This window comes from Anguilla anguilla, chromosome 18 (assembly GCF_013347855.1).
Source record: "Anguilla anguilla isolate fAngAng1 chromosome 18, fAngAng1.pri, whole genome shotgun sequence".
Classification (NCBI taxonomy): Eukaryota; Metazoa; Chordata; class Actinopteri; order Anguilliformes; family Anguillidae; genus Anguilla; species Anguilla anguilla.
The window spans coordinates 16,769,295-16,789,247 of NC_049218.1; the positions used below are offsets into that span (position 1 = coordinate 16,769,295).

The 19,953-nt window shown below is 47.0% G+C and overlaps 1 protein-coding gene across 2 annotated transcripts in view; it reads left to right on the forward strand.

Moving 5' to 3' along the window:
• LOC118217990 (attractin-like protein 1) overlaps window positions 1–19,953 on the forward strand; it is a 189,302-nt gene that overhangs the window by 55,010 nt on the left and 114,339 nt on the right. For both annotated transcript variants that reach the window (XM_035400277.1, XM_035400276.1), the window contains exons 19-21: window positions 1,086–1,307; window positions 1,415–1,552; window positions 14,023–14,116. In XM_035400277.1, coding sequence (XP_035256168.1) covers window positions 1,086–1,307; window positions 1,415–1,552; window positions 14,023–14,116 — 454 coding nt within the window. The remainder of the gene's footprint in view (window positions 1–1,085; window positions 1,308–1,414; window positions 1,553–14,022; window positions 14,117–19,953) is intronic.

The following is a 19,953-nucleotide window of genomic DNA, read 5'->3' on the forward strand; positions in this document are numbered from 1 at the left end:
TGATTTTTTTTTTCTTTTTGCTGTACGCCTTTCTGCCAATCTGTCCTAACCTGTTTGCAAAGACTGCAAAGACTTCACACTTAACACAACAGGCGAAGAATCAGAGACGATGAGGGAATTCCCTCTCATCTTCACTAGATTTGCTGCTGCCCGGAGACGCTGATTCAGAAATTAGGTGAACGTAAAAAATGCTGAAGTCTGTGTGAGTGAAAATGCTTCAGGCAGCATTCAGGTCCCCCCTGGTCTTGCGAGTGGAAAGCCATTTTCCAGAACAACCCACTCACTCTTTATTAGTATGGATTCTTTAATCTGGGGAAAACAACCTTTTCTAACCTGAGCAGGCTTTTGTCTGTATACTTTTGTATATTTTTTGTCACCTTTTTTTGTGAAACATATTTTCATGAGACGGTGAGCAGAGCAAAGATGTTCTGCAGCTCTGCTCGAACCAAAACCCGCCAGGACTGACTGCTCTGCCTCCCCTGCACAGTCCCCCTGCGCAGTCCCCCAGCGCAGTCCCCCTGCGCAGTCCCCCTGCGCAGTCCCCCTGCGCAGTCCCCCCTGCGCAATCCCCCTGCGCAATCCCCCTGCGTAGTCCCCCTGCGCAGTCCCTCTGTGCAGTCCCCCTATGCAGTCCCCCTGCACAGTCCCCCCTGCACAGTCCCTCCTGCGCAGTCCCCCTGCGCGTGTGCTGCATGCCTGCAGACCGCAGAGCCGCTGGCTCACTGCACACGGTTTTCACAGAGCTCCTGGTAGTCCTGGCCCTCAGAGCTGAAGCAGGACATTGCAGCCATCAGTCAGGCAGTGGACTGCAGTGCAATGATTTCTCACTTAGGCTGTGAAAGTGCGCCTGGGCACATCTAAAAGAGCTCAGTGAGCGCTCACTGCCCCTCCACTCACCTCTGCCTCTCTCTCTCTCTGTCTGTTTCTCTCCTCCTTTCCTTTCCTCTCTGCCTTTCCCTCTTTCCCCATCTCTGTATTGTTCTTTCTCTCTTCCCCTTTCTCCCTCTCTCTCTCCTTCTCTCCCTCTCCCTCTCCCTTTCTCTCTCTGTGTCTGTCTCTCTTTCTTTCTGTCTCTCTCTCTGCAGCTCAGAACTGCTCAGGTTTGCGTACCTGTGCGCAGTGTCTGGAGCAGCCAGACTGCGGTTGGTGTGGGGACCCCAGTAACACAGGGCGGGGTCAGTGTGTGGAGGGGTCCCACCGGGGCCCCATGAAGAGCCCGGGGCCCAAACAGAGCCCCGAAATGCTGCTGGAGCCGGGCTTGTGCCCCCGAGATCGTGGATACGACTGGTCCTACATCACCTGCCCCGGTGAGCGCACATGCACACACACTCTCACACACACCTGCTCTCGCTCATGCATTGGACAGGGCTGTGGCATGCTTGTAGCTGATTGGTTGTTTGTCCTTGTGTTTCAGCGTGCCAGTGTAACGGTCACAGCGTCTGTGTGAACAGCAGTGTGTGCGAGCACTGCAGAAACCTGACCACCGGACAGCACTGCCAGACCTGCATGCCTGGTTACTACGGAGACCCCACCAATGGAGGGCGTTGCCAAGGTGAGTACAGTCGCCAGCGCAGTGTGCTTGAGTGACCCACAGGGGGCAGTGTCGGATGTACTGTAACCTTTTTGAATCTTTAGCTTGTGGTGCAAATAATTCTGGCTCAGAGATCTAGCAGGAAATCGTAAAATGATGGGTTTCTGTGTGGGGGTTGGTAGGTCATTCAGGTCTCATAATTCTTGGGGGAAAAGGCAGTTCTTTGGGGTTTAGTGTTTTTGTTACCTGGTGTGCTTGCAGCCTGTGGCCTGCAGTTATGCGTGTTTGCAGCAGCAGTGCTGTGTGCAGAGATCTTTCTGTGGACGTGCGGAGAAAGGAAGAGAGAGCAGAGAGGAGAGAGGGCAGCATCATCACTCTGTCTGACAGAGTGCAGCTCTGATAGTGCATCAGTCTTCATCATTTTCTTATTTCCTCTCGGTGAGTGAAGGACTGTGGTGCCGTGGCCTCTGAGAGCAGATGTGATGGATGTGACCTGTGGGCTCAGCCTGAGACGGAACCCCTTATACACCTTGCACACAAACTCCTTACACACACGCATGCACACACACACACACACACATACCATATACACACACACCTTACACACGCACACACACACACATACCATGTACACACACACACTCACACATAAGCACACACACGCACACACAACATACACACACAAACACGCACACACACACACGCATACCATGCACACACACACACACACACACACACCCAAACACTACCTCCCTCTCCTCAACAAGAGCAACACCCCATCCCACAACCCCCCCCCACCCTTTCACCGCACACCAAAAACCACACAGAACTTTGCCTGTTAAATTGTACAGCTCCCTGTTGCTAATGGCCTGACCATGAGCAGCACAAATCTAAAGCCTCACAGAGACAGATTTAACTCCATTGCGATGATTTAAAGTCACTGATCTGTGGTAGATTAGGGAGTGAAAGTGTCTCATGGCTGTTCGGTGCACTGTGGAACAGACGTCATTGTGTGCTTGATGTTTGCAAAAATAGAGACAATGAGGCAGTAAAATATTGCAGAACAAAACCGCCCTTGAAAACAAATAAATTTTAGCAAGATGAATGTTCCATTCCATGATTTTTTTTTTTTTTTAATGCAATTTTTTTTTACTTGTTTGAGAATTGCATTTGATGGCTTTGAAGACTGACCTTGTACAAATGGAACAGAATTCCATGGGCTTCTGTACAGAGTGGCATTTTCTTAAATGAGATAAGACCTCTAAGCCCATCAAGGCTGTCAGGTTCACCTTGTGGAGTTTTTAAATGCTGTGCACCTATTGGCCGGCAGCAGGCCCAATCACTGTGGAGCATGTTTTCCCTGCAGGGCAGTTCTAGGGAGATTGTGAAAAGACCTGTTCATAAGCAATAGTGGAAGGATGTTTCATGAAATCAAAAATTGATGGAGCTTTTTTAAATTTTCTATTTTATTTGTTAATCAGTTTTTACAAACACTGTCTGACAAAGACGCTTTACAGAAAAACAGGAAATGGGAAAATGGTCTGTACCCCCAAAAACAAGCGTGGAAAAAAACTCCAGTGGAAAGAAAAAAAAATGCTCAAATAGTGGTGAGAAAAAGTACTATATGCCATCATTTGAACCAATCATTGTTTTTTGCTTTGGAGGGTAACAATTTCTCATTGAAATGAGTCAAAGGGACAAAGTTCAGTGTCCATTCAGGGCCATTCCTATGGACGCCTGCAGGCCGGCATCCTCTCTCGAGGCTTTGATGTGCTGATGACTGGGTCGGTGAGACTGGCATGTGGACTGACCCGCGGTGGCTGAAGGGCTCTTTCATTTCCTGTTTGTTAAACGACTGCCGTTTGCTGCCCCCCCCCCCCCCCCCCCTTGTTCTCCATCATTGCGGGATTTTTTTTCTAAATGCCCCTGGCCTCTTGCAAGGGCAAGAGAAAAGATCAGAGGACTCTGATTACGGAGCATTTGCATCTTCTTCCTAAATTCACCTTTTCTCTCTCCCGCAGAAAGAGGATAAGCAAAGGTTGTCACTCTGCAGAATCGGAAATAAACGTTGAGCTTTAAATTAAGTTTGAATCCGGAATGTGACTTTCTGACTTTGCTGCAAATAAAGGAAATAAGGTGGTAGATTGCGATATGACCTGATGGTAATGCTTTGTGAGTAATTCCTGTTTTGGCGTTGTTCTCCTCGCTCTGGATTAGAGGAAAGAAGCTAATGCGGGCAGACAAACCGACGCGGGGGGGGGGGGGGGGCTAATCGTGTCAGCTGGAGGCCCCCTGGGGCCCCTTGCTGGTCGGAGAGCCCGGTCTGGTCCAACCGAGGCTGCCTCCTCTCATGCAGCACCTGAGGAAAGCTCAGCGGGCCTGTTTGAAGTGTGCTGTGTTCAGGGCAATTAGAACAGGACTACCCTGCTGGCAGCCCGATTTCCATTACAGAGTGTGTGCGTGTGTGCGTGTGTGCGTGTGTGCGTGCGTGTGCGTGTGCGTGCGTGTGCGTGCGTGTGCGTGTGCGTGCGCTTGCGTGTGTGCGTGCGTGTGCCTGTGCGTATATGTGAGTGTGTGAAAGAGCGGGATGAAGAGACGTTGTATGAATGATTGAAATGGTTCATCTGTGTGTGTTTAGGGGGGGGGCTTTCAGGACTGCCATTTCTATTGCTCTGCCTTTCCTCCATCCTGCTCACAGTCACCAGCGGTACTCTACTTCCCCCTTTATCACAGCTCTGTGGAACCTCCTGCAGGCACGGGTGCAGATTCACGCGTAGACAAGGGCATGTCAGACTGACGCGTGCAGGGGCTGGTGGGGGCGGGTGGTTCCTGCAGCTGTACGGAGTTACGCATGGATTAGTCATGCACATCTGGATAAAAGGATGAAGGAGTTTAGTTACCCCTGTGAAACTGTTGTGAGTCCCCAGGCCTGGCAGTTCTCTTTGCTGTGTGTGTGTGTGTGTGTGAGGGAGGGTGTGTTTGTGAGGCTGTGTGTGAGGGAGGGTGTGCGCACGTGTATGTGTGTTTGTGTCTGAGGGGATGTGTGTGTGTGTGTGCGCTTGTGTGCGCATGTGTGTGCACGCATGTGTGTGCATGTGTGTGTGTGTGTGAGGGAGGGTGTGTTTGTGAGGCTGTGTGTGAGGGAGGGTGTGCGCACGTGTATGTGTGTTTGTGTCTGAGGGGATGTGTGTGTGTGTGTGCGCTTGTGTGCGCATGTGTGTGCGCGCATGTGTGTGCATGTGTGTGTGTGTGTGAGGGAGGGTGTGTTTGTGAGGCTGTGTGTGAGGGAGGGTGTGCGCACGTGTATGTGTGTTTGTGTCTGAGGGGATGTGTGTGTGTGTGTGCGCATGTGTGTGCATGTGTGTGTGCGTGCATGTGTGTGTGTGCGTGTTTGTGAGGCTGGTGTAAGTCTTATGGAATCTGATAAGAGAGCGTGTCCATCAGAACTTGCTCCCAGATATGAATTCTCACCTCACAGAAACAAGGTCCATGTGAAGTCAAATTTCAGACTGAGGCCTTTGTGATAAGCAGCATAACTCCATACTGATTACAGCCAACAGCTGTGCATTTATCATTTTCTCTTTCTTTAGGTGTTTCCATTTGCACATGAGAACAGCTGGAAAATAATTTATCAGCTTCTCATGTCTTCTGTAGTGTATCCTGGCTTCTCTCTAGGCATGTGAGAGAAATGATGGTAGTTTCATGGCATATATTATAATGTATAATGTACACCTTTATGATCCACAAACCCTTTCAGACTGCTCTAATGAGTCTCTATTCCATTTTGTTCCACACATCATTAATTCTCCTAGAAGGTATATGTAGAGCCTTTTAAATATTGATACCTGAGTACAACCCAGTAGTGATGATACTGCATTGTTTCCTGTAGCTGAGCGATAGCTACTGTCGCACACCAGTATCAGTTACTTGTGGGATTAAATAAAAAGGGACAAAAATAGAACACGCACACACACGCACACACATATCGCTCTCTAATGGGAGAGGGGGTTATTAGCAAATGGCAGTGTGATTCTGGCAGTTGATAGGTTGTGCATCTGTGAACCCCCTGAACCTTCAAGGATGGCAGCTGAGAGAGGGCCTATGTTCAGAGGCTGGTCAGCTTGTGTTCAGAGCCAGAACAGCTTGTGTTCAGAGCCAGAGCAGCTTGTGTTCAGAGGCAGAACTGCTTGTGTTCAGAGGCAGGTCAGCTTGTGTTCAGAGGCAGGTCAGCTTGTGTTCAGAACCAGAACTGCTTGTGTTCAGAGCCAGAACAGCTTGTGTTCAGAACCAGAACAGCTTGTGTTCAGAGCCAGAACAGCTTGTGTTCAGAGCCAGAACAGCTTGTGTTCAGAGGCAGGTCAGCTTGTGTTCAGAGGCAGGTCAGCTTGTGTTCAGAGGCAGGTCAGCTTGTGTTCAGAGGCAGAACTGCTTGTGTTCAGAGGCAGAACTGCTTGTGTTCAGAGCCAGGTCAGCTTGTGGGTTGTAAGACCCTGACAGACGAGGGTCGGCTGATCTCCTAGTGTCCGTGGGCTGATCTCCTAGTGTCCGTGGGCTGATCTCCTAGTGTCCGTGGGCTGATCTCCTAGTGTCCATGGGGGGCCTTTCTCCTGGATGATGATGCAATCTTCTGTGGTTTGATTTTAGACCCTACTTTTGGCCGATTCAAAATTGATTGATCATTATTTTTAGGACGGAAAGCACTATTATTTGTCCCATTGAAGGTTGTCTTGTTGACTCTTAACAAAAGATGTGCGGCATGGTTGTGGTTTGGAAGGGTTTGCATGTGGTCCTATATTGGCTTTTCGGTCATCTTGATTAGCAGTGACATTCATGATTGTGTTATTCGGAGAATTCAAGAAAGTGCATTTATTTTTGGAAATTCTCTGATACGCACACACACTCGCACGCACACACACACTAAATTTTCCTGCTGGTTCTTTGCCAGCATCATTCAAATTATATTAGGGCTTTATGAATTATTTTTACCCTTGCATTCATGACGAACTGAAGGTCAATAAAGCATGTCAGTTTGAATGTTTTATGTGCCCTTTATCTTTTCCCACAGAAAATATATAAAAATGAAAGGGCAAACTAGTTTTCTTAATAAAACTTTCTTTTATTTATGATTCTTCAAATGTTCCAAGATATTTCATTCTTTTGTATAGTGTGAAAAGTAAAAACATCTGTTACTTTGCACATAAGTACACAGATGCTGTGGTGCTTTAGACCGATCCCGCAGAATTGTTTCTCAAGAGCAGATACTGAGAACACACTCTCACACTCACACACACACACACACACACACACACACACACACACATTTACACACACACACTCACGGAGTTACACACAGTTACACATGCACACACACACACACAGGTACGCGCACACAAATACACACACAGTTACTCACACACAGTTATGTACACAAACTCTCTCTCACACACACACACACACACACACACACATTTACACACACACACTCACACACACACACACACACACACACACACATTTACACACACACACTCACGGAGTTACACAGTTACACATGCACACACACACACACAGGTACGCGCACACAAATACACACACAGTTACTCACACACAGTTATGTACACAAACTCTCTCACACACACACACACACACACACACCACTCATTAATCTCTCCCCTCCAGGTTTTTTTTTTTTTTTTTTGTTATGACACCTACAGTTTGATGCCAGGGCAAACAGTCTCCAGACCAGGGTTCTGCAGGAGACAGAAACACGCTGTTCCCTGCAGCTGGAACTGCGCCCGGGGCCAGACACACACCTGCAGTCCACAGAAGCCAGGGGCAGATATCCTCATATATCCTCCAGAGAGTCACCATGGCCTTTTCTCTTCCCAAACACAGTCTCGCTCTACAAACACAAGCACAACTTCCCCTCTCAGCTCTCTTCACTACCCCCCCCCCCCCCCCCCGCTCAGCTCAACGGACACACTGTCCCAAACACCAGCTAAAAAAAAAAAAAATTTCTGGACTGCGTTACCTAATTTTAAGGTTTGATGCAAAATGCAAATAGTCAGTCAGTCACATTTCTGGCAAAGATCAGGATCAGCTCAGCTTGAAGTACTCAGTTTGAGACTCGGTCTCTCCGGAGGGTTCTCTCTGTAAGAGCTCTCCACCGCTCCCCCAGGTAGCGAGCCGAACATTAATCAGGACACGTTTGTGACCCGAGGAGACGTCCACGCAGCAAAGTGTGGATGCGTGTCAAACTCTGGCCGTTAAAAAATACACGTATGAAAAATTGATAAATAAAAATCGTGCCGTTGCTCTCCAGAATCGGTGTTTTATGAAATATTTATTCACCCTGTCACTTTTGGCTGGCTTACAAAAGCATAAATGGACGGAGCGGATCGATGGGCCGAGCTGGGAAGTGGTGGCGGGTTGCGCGTGCGTCAGCAGTACTGAGCGCTGGGCCTTCTGGGGGGGATGGAGGACAGGTATACGGTAACCCGGGTGGAGGTTACCCCGCGTACGAGGACGGATGCATCAGCTCTTAATCACGGCTAATTGCTCCAGAACTGGGCCCGGGGGGTACGGCAACGTCGCCGCGAATACGGAACAACGGGGAGTCCCGGGACATCTGCTCTGCTCCCTCTACTAATTTATTACCTGTCGGGGGGGGTGGCGTCTCTCCTCCTGCCAGGGCGCGTGTGTGCGGGGGAGGGGGAACCGGCGCTGTGCCCCCCTGCCCCGCTACGTCCGCTAATTAAACTCTGGGCCTGGAGGAGCTGCAGGTTGCGGGTTGTGGAGGGCAGGAGGGCAGGAAAAGCACCGTCTCTTTGGGCTCAAACTAATTTCACTCTGGATATCTCTCTGGATCTCACAGCCCTTTGCTCTGAAAAGGCCAGTCTCAACGGGCAGGGTGTCTGAGCCTCTGGGTCCCTCTCCTTTGACCTCTGACATCGACCCCCCTTTCTGAACACTACAGCATGTATTCCTCCTCTCTCTCCTCCTGTAGTGTACACTATCTATTGTACTCACTTGTAAGCTTCTGTCTCATTTTTTCTCTTTATTCATTTGACACTAGCTTTGATTTTAAGCTTTTGGTGTTCACTTGTCCATGTGCTCACAACCTCTATATTCCAGTTTTAAAGCATTCACTTGCTCATCCGCTGAAGTTCGTACTATCCCCCCATCCTTGCTGCTAGACTTCTTCTTGGAGAGATTCAGGGATGAGGCCACTGTTAGTGTGTTAATGCACAAAGAGGGAGGGCATGACCCCCCCCCCCCCACCTCAAGCATGAGTTCCATACCTGTAGGGTCTAATCTGCATTTGAGATGGGGGGTTATTTAAATGGGACCAGCGGAACCACTGAAATGAAATGCGGTCATATTGTCATAGTACACAAAAATGTATTTTCAAACACGGTGTTACTGCATATTTGTTAGAAGCATCCGCCACAGAAAAGCAGCATGTATTCATTAATTAATGACAGGTACCCCCCCCCCCCCCCCCCACCAGCTCATTTATTTACGCGTTTGTTCAGAGTTAATGAGGGCAGGAGCAGGTGTAACTCTGCGGTGGCCTGTTTACACACATGAATCAGACTGCACCCCTGGGGGGTGGGGGTGAAGGGGGTGGGGGGGTGGGAATGGGGTGGGGGTCGCACGATAGATGATGAATAATACACCTGGATCACAGGGACAGCTGCATGCATCACAGGGACAGGTACATCTCCACACATCCAGTGCCAAGGAGCCACATTTACTCAAAGCTCTTCCACCGCCAATTTATTTGGTGCGAACTCTCTTCGAGTCTGGATTGGAAGAGGAGAAAAATGTTGTAGCGCTAGAGCAGAGGGCGTTTCAGAGTGATGACGTATCAAAGCTGGCCTTTATTTGGGCACTGTAGAGGTTGTTAGTATTTCCCGTCTCAGGATTCATCATTAACCTTTTGAAACTGAAAATCTTTTAACCTCTTTGTCAAGGGTCCCTCCATCATAGCCGGCGAGCTTTTGCCACAGTACAGCCAGGCATACACTCACACCGTTTGGCCAGACCTTTATTTTACGAGAATGTCACATTGAAATTTAAAACCAATTTTTTTTTGAGATCGAACTGCTGTAAAGACTGCACTGTAGGACCACACAGCATATTATTATTAAACCTTTATTATTATTATGCAAGGAGGCGAAGTTGAGATTATAAACCGCATTTACAGACCAGACCTAACCGTGAAACAGCAGAACAGAGGGATAAATACACAACCATTGAGGCCAAGGAAGTGGTCATATGCAATGCACTCAATCGGAACCTCATTCCATTAAAGGAAAAAAAGGATGCAGTTAAAGTAGATGGCTATTTAAAATATGGGGACTGAGAGAAGGCATTTGAAAGCTTCAGTTTTAAATGTGCCTGTGTAATAAAATGATCAGGTTAAGATTTGCCTTTAAATTATTCCAAGACCATGGGCTGTAATGAGGTTTTCTTTCCAGCCTTGCGTGAAACGCTTCCGACTGCAATCTTTACGGGGTCTGATGTTGTGAGTGTTCATAGTGCATCTTGAGCATGACTAGAACATGCACCGGTGTTGTAACCACACCAGTGTAGTGGGAGTGTGACAGAGAAGGCTGTATGAAGTGTGACGATGGGTTTGGTGTTCGCAGTTGGGCGTGGGTGGTAGAGCCGCTCTCTGCGACTCTGTGACCACGCCCCTGTGGGTCTGCTTCCGCGGGGGACATTGCTCTGGGACGCGCCGATCTCCATGGAGACAACGCAACAGACAGGAAATGTGATTTATATCAAATCCCAGCGACGGGGGGGGGGGGGGGGGGGGGGAGTTCTGTGCAGTCAGCACTAGTGGGACAGAACAGCACTTCAGTTGCTCCACAACTTCCCATGCCTCTGATTGTGCTGCACTGTGTTTGTCATCATTGTAGGACTTATTTCAGTGAATAGTGTGATGTCTCCAGACTAGGTACTGTATCATGCAAATACAGGACCTGAAAACCAAATGACTGATGCAAATATTCAGAGCTGTGTAGAACTTAGTCAGATTTTCAAGGAGCATTTAAGAAGAGCAAACCATTAGGATCCAATCATGAACTTCTACTGAAAGATTATACCACCACTAGTGCTTAGTCCCCCCCGACACACACAGCCTCATCTCTGTAAATCACTGACCACAGTAGAATTCCCATTTTACCTTGAATTTAGTCACCCACATAAGCTAGTTTTTATCAGGAGTCTGCAGGTGACTCTTAGTCTGACTGAATTTTTTATGTTGATGATATTTTTAACAGATAAACTGTTTAAACCTTATTATTGTCTGTCTTTAGGCGGATCTGCTCAATTTGTGAATAGCATTCTTCCAAGTTCCTCCTCCATTTTAAATGTTCCTCAACACTGATGTATATGACGTAATGGCTACCTCTACCAATGAGACAACATCCACAAAGCTCATCCAGCTTCTCTGTGTCTCTCTCTCTCATTTGCTCTCATGTTCTTTCTATCTGACTCTATCTAAAGCGCTCTCTCTTTCTTTCTTTCTGTACCTGTCCCTCCCTGTCTGTCTTTCCCCCTCCATCTCCCCATCCCTCTTTCCCTGCAGGAGTGATGCTTAGTTTATGAGTTTTATGACACAGATGGCAGGTAATGATGCTCTCAGGGTTTAGAAATTGCAAATCCATAAAATGTATCTCAGCAAAAATGCGTATTATAATTATGTTGTCTCTAAAGTCTGGCAATTAACATCAATTTTCAGCTTAACCCCTGTTCAGTGTGTGTGTGTGTGCGCGCGCACGCGCGTGTGTGCTGATCTGCTTGTCAGTGCTTGCCTCTCTCTTGGTCTCTCCACCCCTCAAAGGTAACACACAGTTGTGTGTCTTGTTCTGATGCTAATTGGCTGTTTGAAAACCACACATTTCACATGTATGCTGCTTGTGTGTGTGAGTGTATATTCACATGCGCTTGTGATGGTGTGCCTGTATGTGTGTGTGTGTGTGCGCGTGTGTGTGTGTGTGTGTGTGTGTCGCAGGTGTGCAGAAAGACTGCAGAGGACTCTGCAGTTTGGGAAAGTTGTGTTGAGCCCACAGGTCCATGTTTAACTGCTGAAGCAGCAGCAGATCTATGATGCTCCAGTTCTATTGTCTGAGTACATTCTGTAGATCCTAATTTAGCTATAAATCACCCCACGGCCCAGCTCTCCCTCTGGAGTTCTGCCACTCCACAACACAATTAAGCTTATTTCTATCCCTGCTGATGCCGTGCGTGCGTGCGTGCGTGCGTGTGTGCGTGCTGCTTTAAAGCTAATTGGCTGTTTGAAAAGCACACATTTCACATGTCTGCTGTGTATGTGTGTGTGCCTGGGTGCATTCATGCGTGTGTGTGTGTTTACGTGGAAGCATCTGTATGCATGGGTTTGTCTGCGTGTGCTTTTGCTTGTATGTTCATATGTGTGTGTGTTTGTGTGCATGCGTGTGCACGTGTGTGTTTATGTTGTTGGTTCTATATGTATGTATGGCAGCTGACTATGGATGTGTGTGTTTACGGTACAGTGTAAAAGATTGTGTGGGAGAGTGTGTGTGTGTATGGCCGAGTGTGTGTGTGTGTGTGTGTGTCTATGTCTGTGTCTGTGTAAAACGATGCAAAAGGACTTGCCTGAAGCAATGGTCTTGTAACACAGCGGTACTCAGTTGGAGGTGCCCATCAACTGTGTTCTTAACCTGAAATGCTTCAGTAAATTTATCTGCACATTCATGCATTTTATTTTATGGGAATGTATAAATACATATGCACGTACTCTGCTTCCATTTAAGGGTTACAGCTTGTGATACCAGGTCTGGAAGAACTCTTGTGTTGATTTGGATAGATGCTGTTGTTATTGTGGAATTAATTGCATTGTGTATAACACCCTTCAGCTGAGAAAGTACTCTGTGTATTTGGCTGCGGGTGTGGAGTGGTGGGGGTTGTGTCAGTTATCCTAATGTGTTTGGCAACGCTTGATCAAAGAGGAAAAAACCAACAGATTATTTTCCGACGTCGTCTTGGCTTTGTGAGCAGATGAGCATGTGGGAATCTCTAATGGCGCTGCGTGGAATCGCTCCGCTGCTGACAAGCCAACAAGTGCCTTTCAGCGAGAGTCCATGTTGAGCCGTCCTTATTGTCTTCTGAAAGTAGGCCAGTCTGCTGAAGGCTCTTCTCCTTGCATTGTTTCAGCGGTTGGCCGTTCTGGGTCGCTGCCTTCAGGAAATCGCCGAGAGACTGACCACTCATAATCCCAACTGAAGAATTAATGTCCAATCAAACAGCCTAGTGAAGAAATGATGTCCAATCAGAAACCCTAATGATGAAGTTCTGTCTAGTTAGAGATCCCAGCAAGGAAATTATGTCAAATCCCTAACTCCGGATCCCACATGCTTGAGGCCTTTACTGCATGTGTTATAGATTTGCTGTAGTGAAGGTGTCCCTGACTATGTTGCTGTGTCCTCAATGCAGTTATGAGTGTGGGTTTCAGTGGAAATGACTGCACTGTCCTCTATGCAGTTATGAGTGTGGGTTTCAGTGTAAATAACTACTACACTGTCCTCTATGCTATGAGTGTGGGTTTCAGTGGAAATAACTGTACTGCACTGTCCTCTATGCAGTTATGAGTGTGGGTTTCAGTGCTATTCCCACTGTGCTTACCCATGATGTTCCTGGCGGCGTTGAGAGATCCAGGGTCAGGATATGGGTCATCAGGGGGACGAGAGACAGGAACTGCAAACTCATCAGTCCCCCCTCCATCTGTTCTCTCTCTCTCTCTCCCTAGCTGACATTCTAAGAATGTTAAATGTAGGGTCGGGACCTCCCATTCTATCATTTAAGAAAGTAACGGTTTGGGTAATCTCACATGTGGCTGACAGGTGCCTGAACTGCATGTGTGGCTTTGCCAGCGTTTGTTTACTTTGTGATAAACCATTAAGCGTTTCACTGTCTGTAAAAATTGCTCATTTTTGACAGCGAACAGATGAGCTAAATTTCATGGCTTTAAATGCATTACTTACAAGTTTTGAAGAGGTGCCTGAATTATGTACATCTGTTCCTCAGTCCAGCACTCTGTATTGAGCTTCTGTTGATTTTGGATGCTTTAGGGGTGCGGGGGAGGGGGGTTATTCCACAAAAAATACATTCCTCCAGCTGAAGTCAGCTTTTAATTTGGTATTCCAGTAGTTTGTTGTTTCATGTTTTAATCTGCGGCTAGTTGTTCGCAGGGAAAAAAGCCTTCTTTAATGAACCTGGGCTGCACTTGATTACAGTTTGAGTTCATGCAGTGATGCTGCTGTAATTTAGAGTTCCAGTTCTGCCTTGTACGTCTGTGTTTGCTTAATGAATTACTGTGTGTTTATAGAACATGGTTGTTATGCTTACTGACCATTTCTCCTGCCTTTCTCCTCTCTCTCTCTATCTGTATCTCCCTCTCTACTCTCCCTCCCTCCTCCTCTGCTTTTCTCTCCTCCCTGCAGCTTGTAAATGTAATGGTCATGCAAATGTCTGCCAGGTCTTGAGTGGAAAGTGTTACTGCACAACAAAGGGCATCAAAGGAGATCAGTGCCAGCTGTGAGTATGACCGCGTGAAGGTAACCATGACCAGAGTCAACAGTAACAAGAACACATGCTTTACGGTTGCTAAATTTAAACTACATATTTATGGTTAGAGATGCTGGGTAAAATTTAGCAACTGTTAGCCAATTTATCTGTCAGAAGTGATTGAGCTGTCTGGCTTGCTAATGTAGCTGGAAAAAGAGTGGGCTTTATGTTCTCTGGGTTTATAACAAGCTAAGCTGTCTACGTACTTGTGCAGCTGGTCAGCTAGTTTTCAAGCATATCAGGTTTAGGTTTTCTGCTGGCAAGCTACCTAGCTCTCTGCTGTCACCTCAAAACTACATCTCAAAAGTAAATCGATGGTTTTCATTTCAGAATGTAAAATGAGCTTTATAGAACTTGGTTGAGAATGTTTTGTCTCTCAATAAACCACATGATGTAATTAACCAATAAAGAGTCCTGTGCTGGCCCAGTGTTCTTAAAGAACCTGCGTAATCACTTTTGCATTTTAACTTCGTCAAGCCACAATATAAAGACCTAACTTACTTTTTAAAAGTGTCTCTTTTCTAAACCGGAGAGCTGGAGGTGCACAGTATGTCCATTCTGGCACTGCAAGTTCCATCTGATTGGTCATCCTCTAATTGGATGCACCACTGATTGGTTAAGATGTAAATTGGCATGGAAAAGAATGGTGCTTACATGAGCAGATTTCTCTCCAAAAGACCAGTACCAAATTATCTCCTCTAGTGGGCAGTAGAGCTTTGTTGTTGTCAGGGCAAATAAAATTGAATCTAAACAGAATAAACTAGGCTTAGTATTTCTTTTTATTTGGCTCTTTGTTTAAATATTACAAATGATCATTTCTATTACACAGGATTTTTCACTCAGGCCTCTGATTTCATTTTCTGTTTTACAGCATGTAGTTTCCGTATGTAGTTTATGTACAGTATGTAGAGGCTGTGAAGAATAGCGGTTTAATACCTTTAATGGGGCTCACAAAGAGGGTACACCAGCCTTTGACAGTGGCACTGGATTAACACCACCAGTTTCGCCAAAGGCTGCCACCTCAGAATAATCCAGCAAAGGGCTTTTCCGTGTATATGCTACAAGTCTTAAGTGTTTGTACGCGTGTCCATTTGGGGCCACACTCGTGTGTCCGACTGCCTGCGTACACACGTACTCACGTGCGTGTCCCGTGTACAGGTTTTACATGTGTGCTTGTACATTTGGACCTCGGTTCAAGAAGCAACTGCGGCTGGGTAGCGTATGAGTGTGACTTGACCCCAGCCGCACACTGATGGGATCAACGCCAAACAGACGCTTGTGTTCTCACGCACCGCACGCCTTCCTTTGGAGTCTCGTTCCCAGGGGCCTTCCCGCCTCATTTCACCAGTAACCGCAGACCCGTGCTGGTCCGACTCCACGCTTCTAGAACGTTCTGCTGATGCGCAACTGCTTTCCCATGACAAATAGTGCCCTTCGTTTCAGATTTGTGTTTTTGTAGATGTGTTGTTTCCGGATGACAAAAGTCATGCCAACCGTTTTTCAGAAAAGTAACAACCAATTTTCTCTGCGAATGTCTTTATAGTGGTTCGCTTGTAGGGGCAAGCCAACCAGTGTGGCTTTAAAATAAGCTATTCTGCTGCAAGATTGCGCAAGATGATCACTTTTTACCCAAGAGAATACTCAATATTGTGAAGCACAAACAGAATTGATATGTAAAGGTGTCCTCTGCGCACTGGCAGAGGGAGTGAACCCATTTCAAAGATTAGAAATGGAATTTTCGGTGTTTAGGAACGCAATACCGATGCAGTGGTATTTGTCACTGGCTGGCGGAAAGAACATGTCCTTCATTTCAGTCAAACATTTTATTAATCATCACCGAGTCGTACACAAGCCGACTGACGGATTATCGGCGAGAGCGGCTGAGTTGTGCAGTCATTTCTGACATCCATTTCTTAACTTGGCATCTCTCTTTAATGCTTCACTTGCTCTGCTCAAGTGCTTCTCTGTAAAAACTCAAAATAAATAAGTGAAGGAATAAGCTCCATCACGCCTGAACATCGCAGCGTGAAATCAAAATCTGTTGTTTTGCTGTATTGATTATGAATAAACAATTTCCTCGCTATCATACGCTCCCCTCCCCATGCAACAGGTGTTCGGGCGTTGAGTGCTTTTAATGAAGACTCCATTAAGAGCAGGAAGGTGTTCTGGAGATGCTGTTAACGCAGAGCCATTAACGGGGAAGCAGAAGGGCTGACGCGCGTTGGGTGAAGCCAGGAAGCCCGTTTCAGAAGTTGGTGTTTTTGAAAGGCCACGCTTCCGTTACGTCGTAAAAAGGAAAATAACCCTCCCCCCCCCCCCCCCCCCCCCCCCCCCCCCCCGCCCATTGGTGTTCCGCTAATATTTAGCTCAAGCTGTGCGGAAGCCCACATGGTCTTTGCAGCTCTGTAATCTAACCTCAAGACCAGCTGAGAGAATATTACCTTGAGTGTCACCTGCTGCTCTGTCTGGTTTTTCAGCTTTACAGTGGAGAGAGGAGGGGAATACAGAGAGGGAGGGAGGGATGGAGCATTAGAGGGAAGGGAGTGGGGCTTTGGGGCGGAGTATTATGGGAAGAGGCTGTGTAGTGTAATGGTTAGGGCAGTGGGATTGTAACTCAAAGGTTGTGGGGTCTTCTGTTTTACCCTTGAGCAAAGGTACTTAGCCCGAATTGCTTCAGTAAATATTCAGCTGTAGAAATGGATTTGATGCACAAACATTGTCATTGATTTAGAAGAGAAGTTGAAATTAAGAGAAGGAGTGAGGCAAATAGAGGAATGGACCAAAAAAGTGAGAGGGAGAGAGGTGACGGAGTGATTTCATTTGCCCCTTCCTTTGGATTAGATGGCTCAGTTTCTCAGACCCATTAAACTGGATTAGAAACACTCCTGCCAATCAAACCTTTTTAACATGGGAGGGACTGGTGGTTGTTTTCAGTGCAGAGATTTGCTTGTGATGATTGATTTAGGTTAGAAGGAACACCCATGTTGGTACGTATGGGGAAAGTGCTGCGTCATAACACTGTCCTGGACCCGAATGAAAGTTATCGAATGTGTGATGATGTAACGCGGAGCTGCAGAGGCTTCCTCACTGAAACGCCCTTTAATTTCCTCATGAAGGTTACACACTGTTAAAATACACAAGGACCAACGGAAGATTTTTTTAACAGGCATTTCGATTTTTATCAATGCGGTTTTAGGGTAATGATAATGATTGTTAATTGCCAGATTACCGGTACCCATTTAAATGATTGATACGACATTTTGGAAATGTGATTGTTAATCGGGCATTGGGTTTCTTTCATTAATGAGCACATTGATTTACATATTTGATATGGCCTGGCTGTTATTCTGTTCCCTTGCCTTGGTATTTCATGGTATTCACTGTTCTTCACCTCACACCTGATCCGGCTTCAGTTCAGCGTGGATTCCCTTGGTGGCAATATATTATTACATTGGGAACGGCAGGAAGAGTCGATGCTTCTACTGCAGTACTACCCGTTTACCAATGCTGCAGCTCTGCTTTATTACTGACCTGCCTCCACTGTGCTAATGCTGTCTGACGTTGGCTTGTCATTCCTGTCAGCAACTTGCTGCGGACCTTCAGGTTCCATTTGTTAGTGTAGCCATCTTTTTCTGCATGTTGTGCATGCTCCTCCCCTCAGAATAAACTCCTCCCCTTTATAAATGCTTCTCCCCTCGGAATAAACTCCTCCCATTTATAAATGCTCCTCCCCTTCCCTCATAAATCCTCCCTCTAGAATGAACCTCTCCACTTATAAATGTTCCTCCTGTCAGCAGAATAGACTCCTCCCCTTGTAAATGCTCCTCCCCTTATAAGAGCTCTTTCTCTCAGAATAAAGTCAGCCCTACCCTCTTCCATTCAGTGCATATCTCTCTCTCTCTATAGCTCTCCCTCTTTCTTCTGCTCCTTTTACCTTGGGCTAATAATCCCTCTGCCCATCTGCCCCTGAGCCTGGTGTTACACGAGGCACCGCGGCATTTTGAAGTTGTGAGGGAAGGCAGGTACCACCTCGTTGCTGTTTCCGTGACGGCGAGGCGCAGCTCTTTCTTGTTAAATTTGTCGTGCGGGGTTTGTCCTGGAGTTTGACGCTGGCAGAGCCGAGGAGGCGAGCGGAGACAGAACAGGCCTCGTTCCACATGGCCGTCTGCAGCAGATTGCTTGTCAGGACCAGAGAGCTCAGTATATGCTACAAGTCTGACTGTTAGATTGATTACTGGCGAAAGGCAGTCCACACCACTCGCTTTCTGATTCAGCTCCGTTACAGAGCTAGGCAATAAACTCTGCTTATTCTGTTACGTGATTGGGACTAACAGAACAACAACATTGTACAAAGCCATGTCCGGAGGCACATATAATAGCATTTCTAGCTTTTAAGCCATAGATCTAGTTCCTAGATGGGCCTTTTCAGTTAAAATCAATGGGAACAGGTGGAAAAAAAGAAGCTATTTAATAGCAGGAGAAAATAAATTCTCAGTAATTAAAAACAAATTGCGAACAGGGAGAATTAGCGTTAGTGGTTCAGAGGTCAGGGCAGGACAGCCATGGACAGGACAGGGAGTTGCAGAACGCTGGGTCTCTATAGCAACCTGGAGTGCAGAGGAATCCGATTCCCGCTTTTTTGTGGATGCCCGGCACGCAGCAGGGCGCTTTAATCCTGTTTTCTCAGGTGTGCGTGCGCACGCGAGTGAGAACAGGATGAGATGCCAGATGAAAGTGAAATGTATACACCGGCCGAAGAAACTTAAATAAATTCCTCCTTAAGTGGCTCCATGTGGAGAACGTTTGCCGAGTCCTCTCTGGGAATGTTCGGAGAAGGCCGGTGTCACATGACCCTCAACGAAACGGATTGACTGTGATAAAATGAGGAGAATCAAAACGACCGCGTAGGAAAGCTGGCTGACAGAGCCTGTAGGAACATATTCATCTGCTGGTCAATGCTTCAGTTAATGAAAATGTGGACTGTATGGAGAAATATAAGTGGCAGGTTTAGAGGTAATTGTGTACCATTTTACCCTCTGTTGGCTTTGTAGATTTTTGGGGTCAAATGAGACCACATTTATCGCAGTGCCGTCAACACTGTGATTTTGTTATTAATTGCGTCTGCTGGTGCCTCTTATTGTTTTCCTGTGTATTTTTGTGTCTGTTCAGAGCCAGCTGGCATTTTTAATGGATGTAGAGCGGTCCGTTAATTGTCTTTAATTGTTGCCTTTGAACGAGGGAGGGTAGGGTGACGGGGTGCTGGTTTGTGTAATCTGTCAGCTTGGCCGAGTGCTGGGGTTTGAGCACTCAGAAACAGGAGTAAATAAACACGGACGGCCTTCGAGGCTTGAGCCCTGACCCCCCCCCCCCCCTTAAGTGCCACAGGTATGCCCCCTGCACGGGAAACGTTCTCTGAACAGGGAGGCGGAGAGAGCTGTGCAGAATCACTAACAAATAAACAGTGTTAAGTGCTCAATCACAGCCCTTTGTTTAGGCTCAGCATGATCAACAGGGCCAGCGGTGTGTGGTCTGGAACTCTGGGGTTCCTGCACTGGGGGGGGTGGGGGGTTGAATGGGGGTAGAGATTTTGTTTCAAACCCGCACTACCCCCACCTTCAACCTCTCTGCCGGGCCCCACTTCTCTCCGCGGGCCGGCCGCCTTTCACGGCGAAACCTCCTGCAACCTTACATAGTTTCCTCAATTTGTTTCTTCGTCCTCTTCAGTTCTGTGGTTGTGACACTGCCTGATGTCTCATTACTGATTAACCACTGTCTGGGGCTCTCTCTAGTTTTTTTTCTCTCTTTGT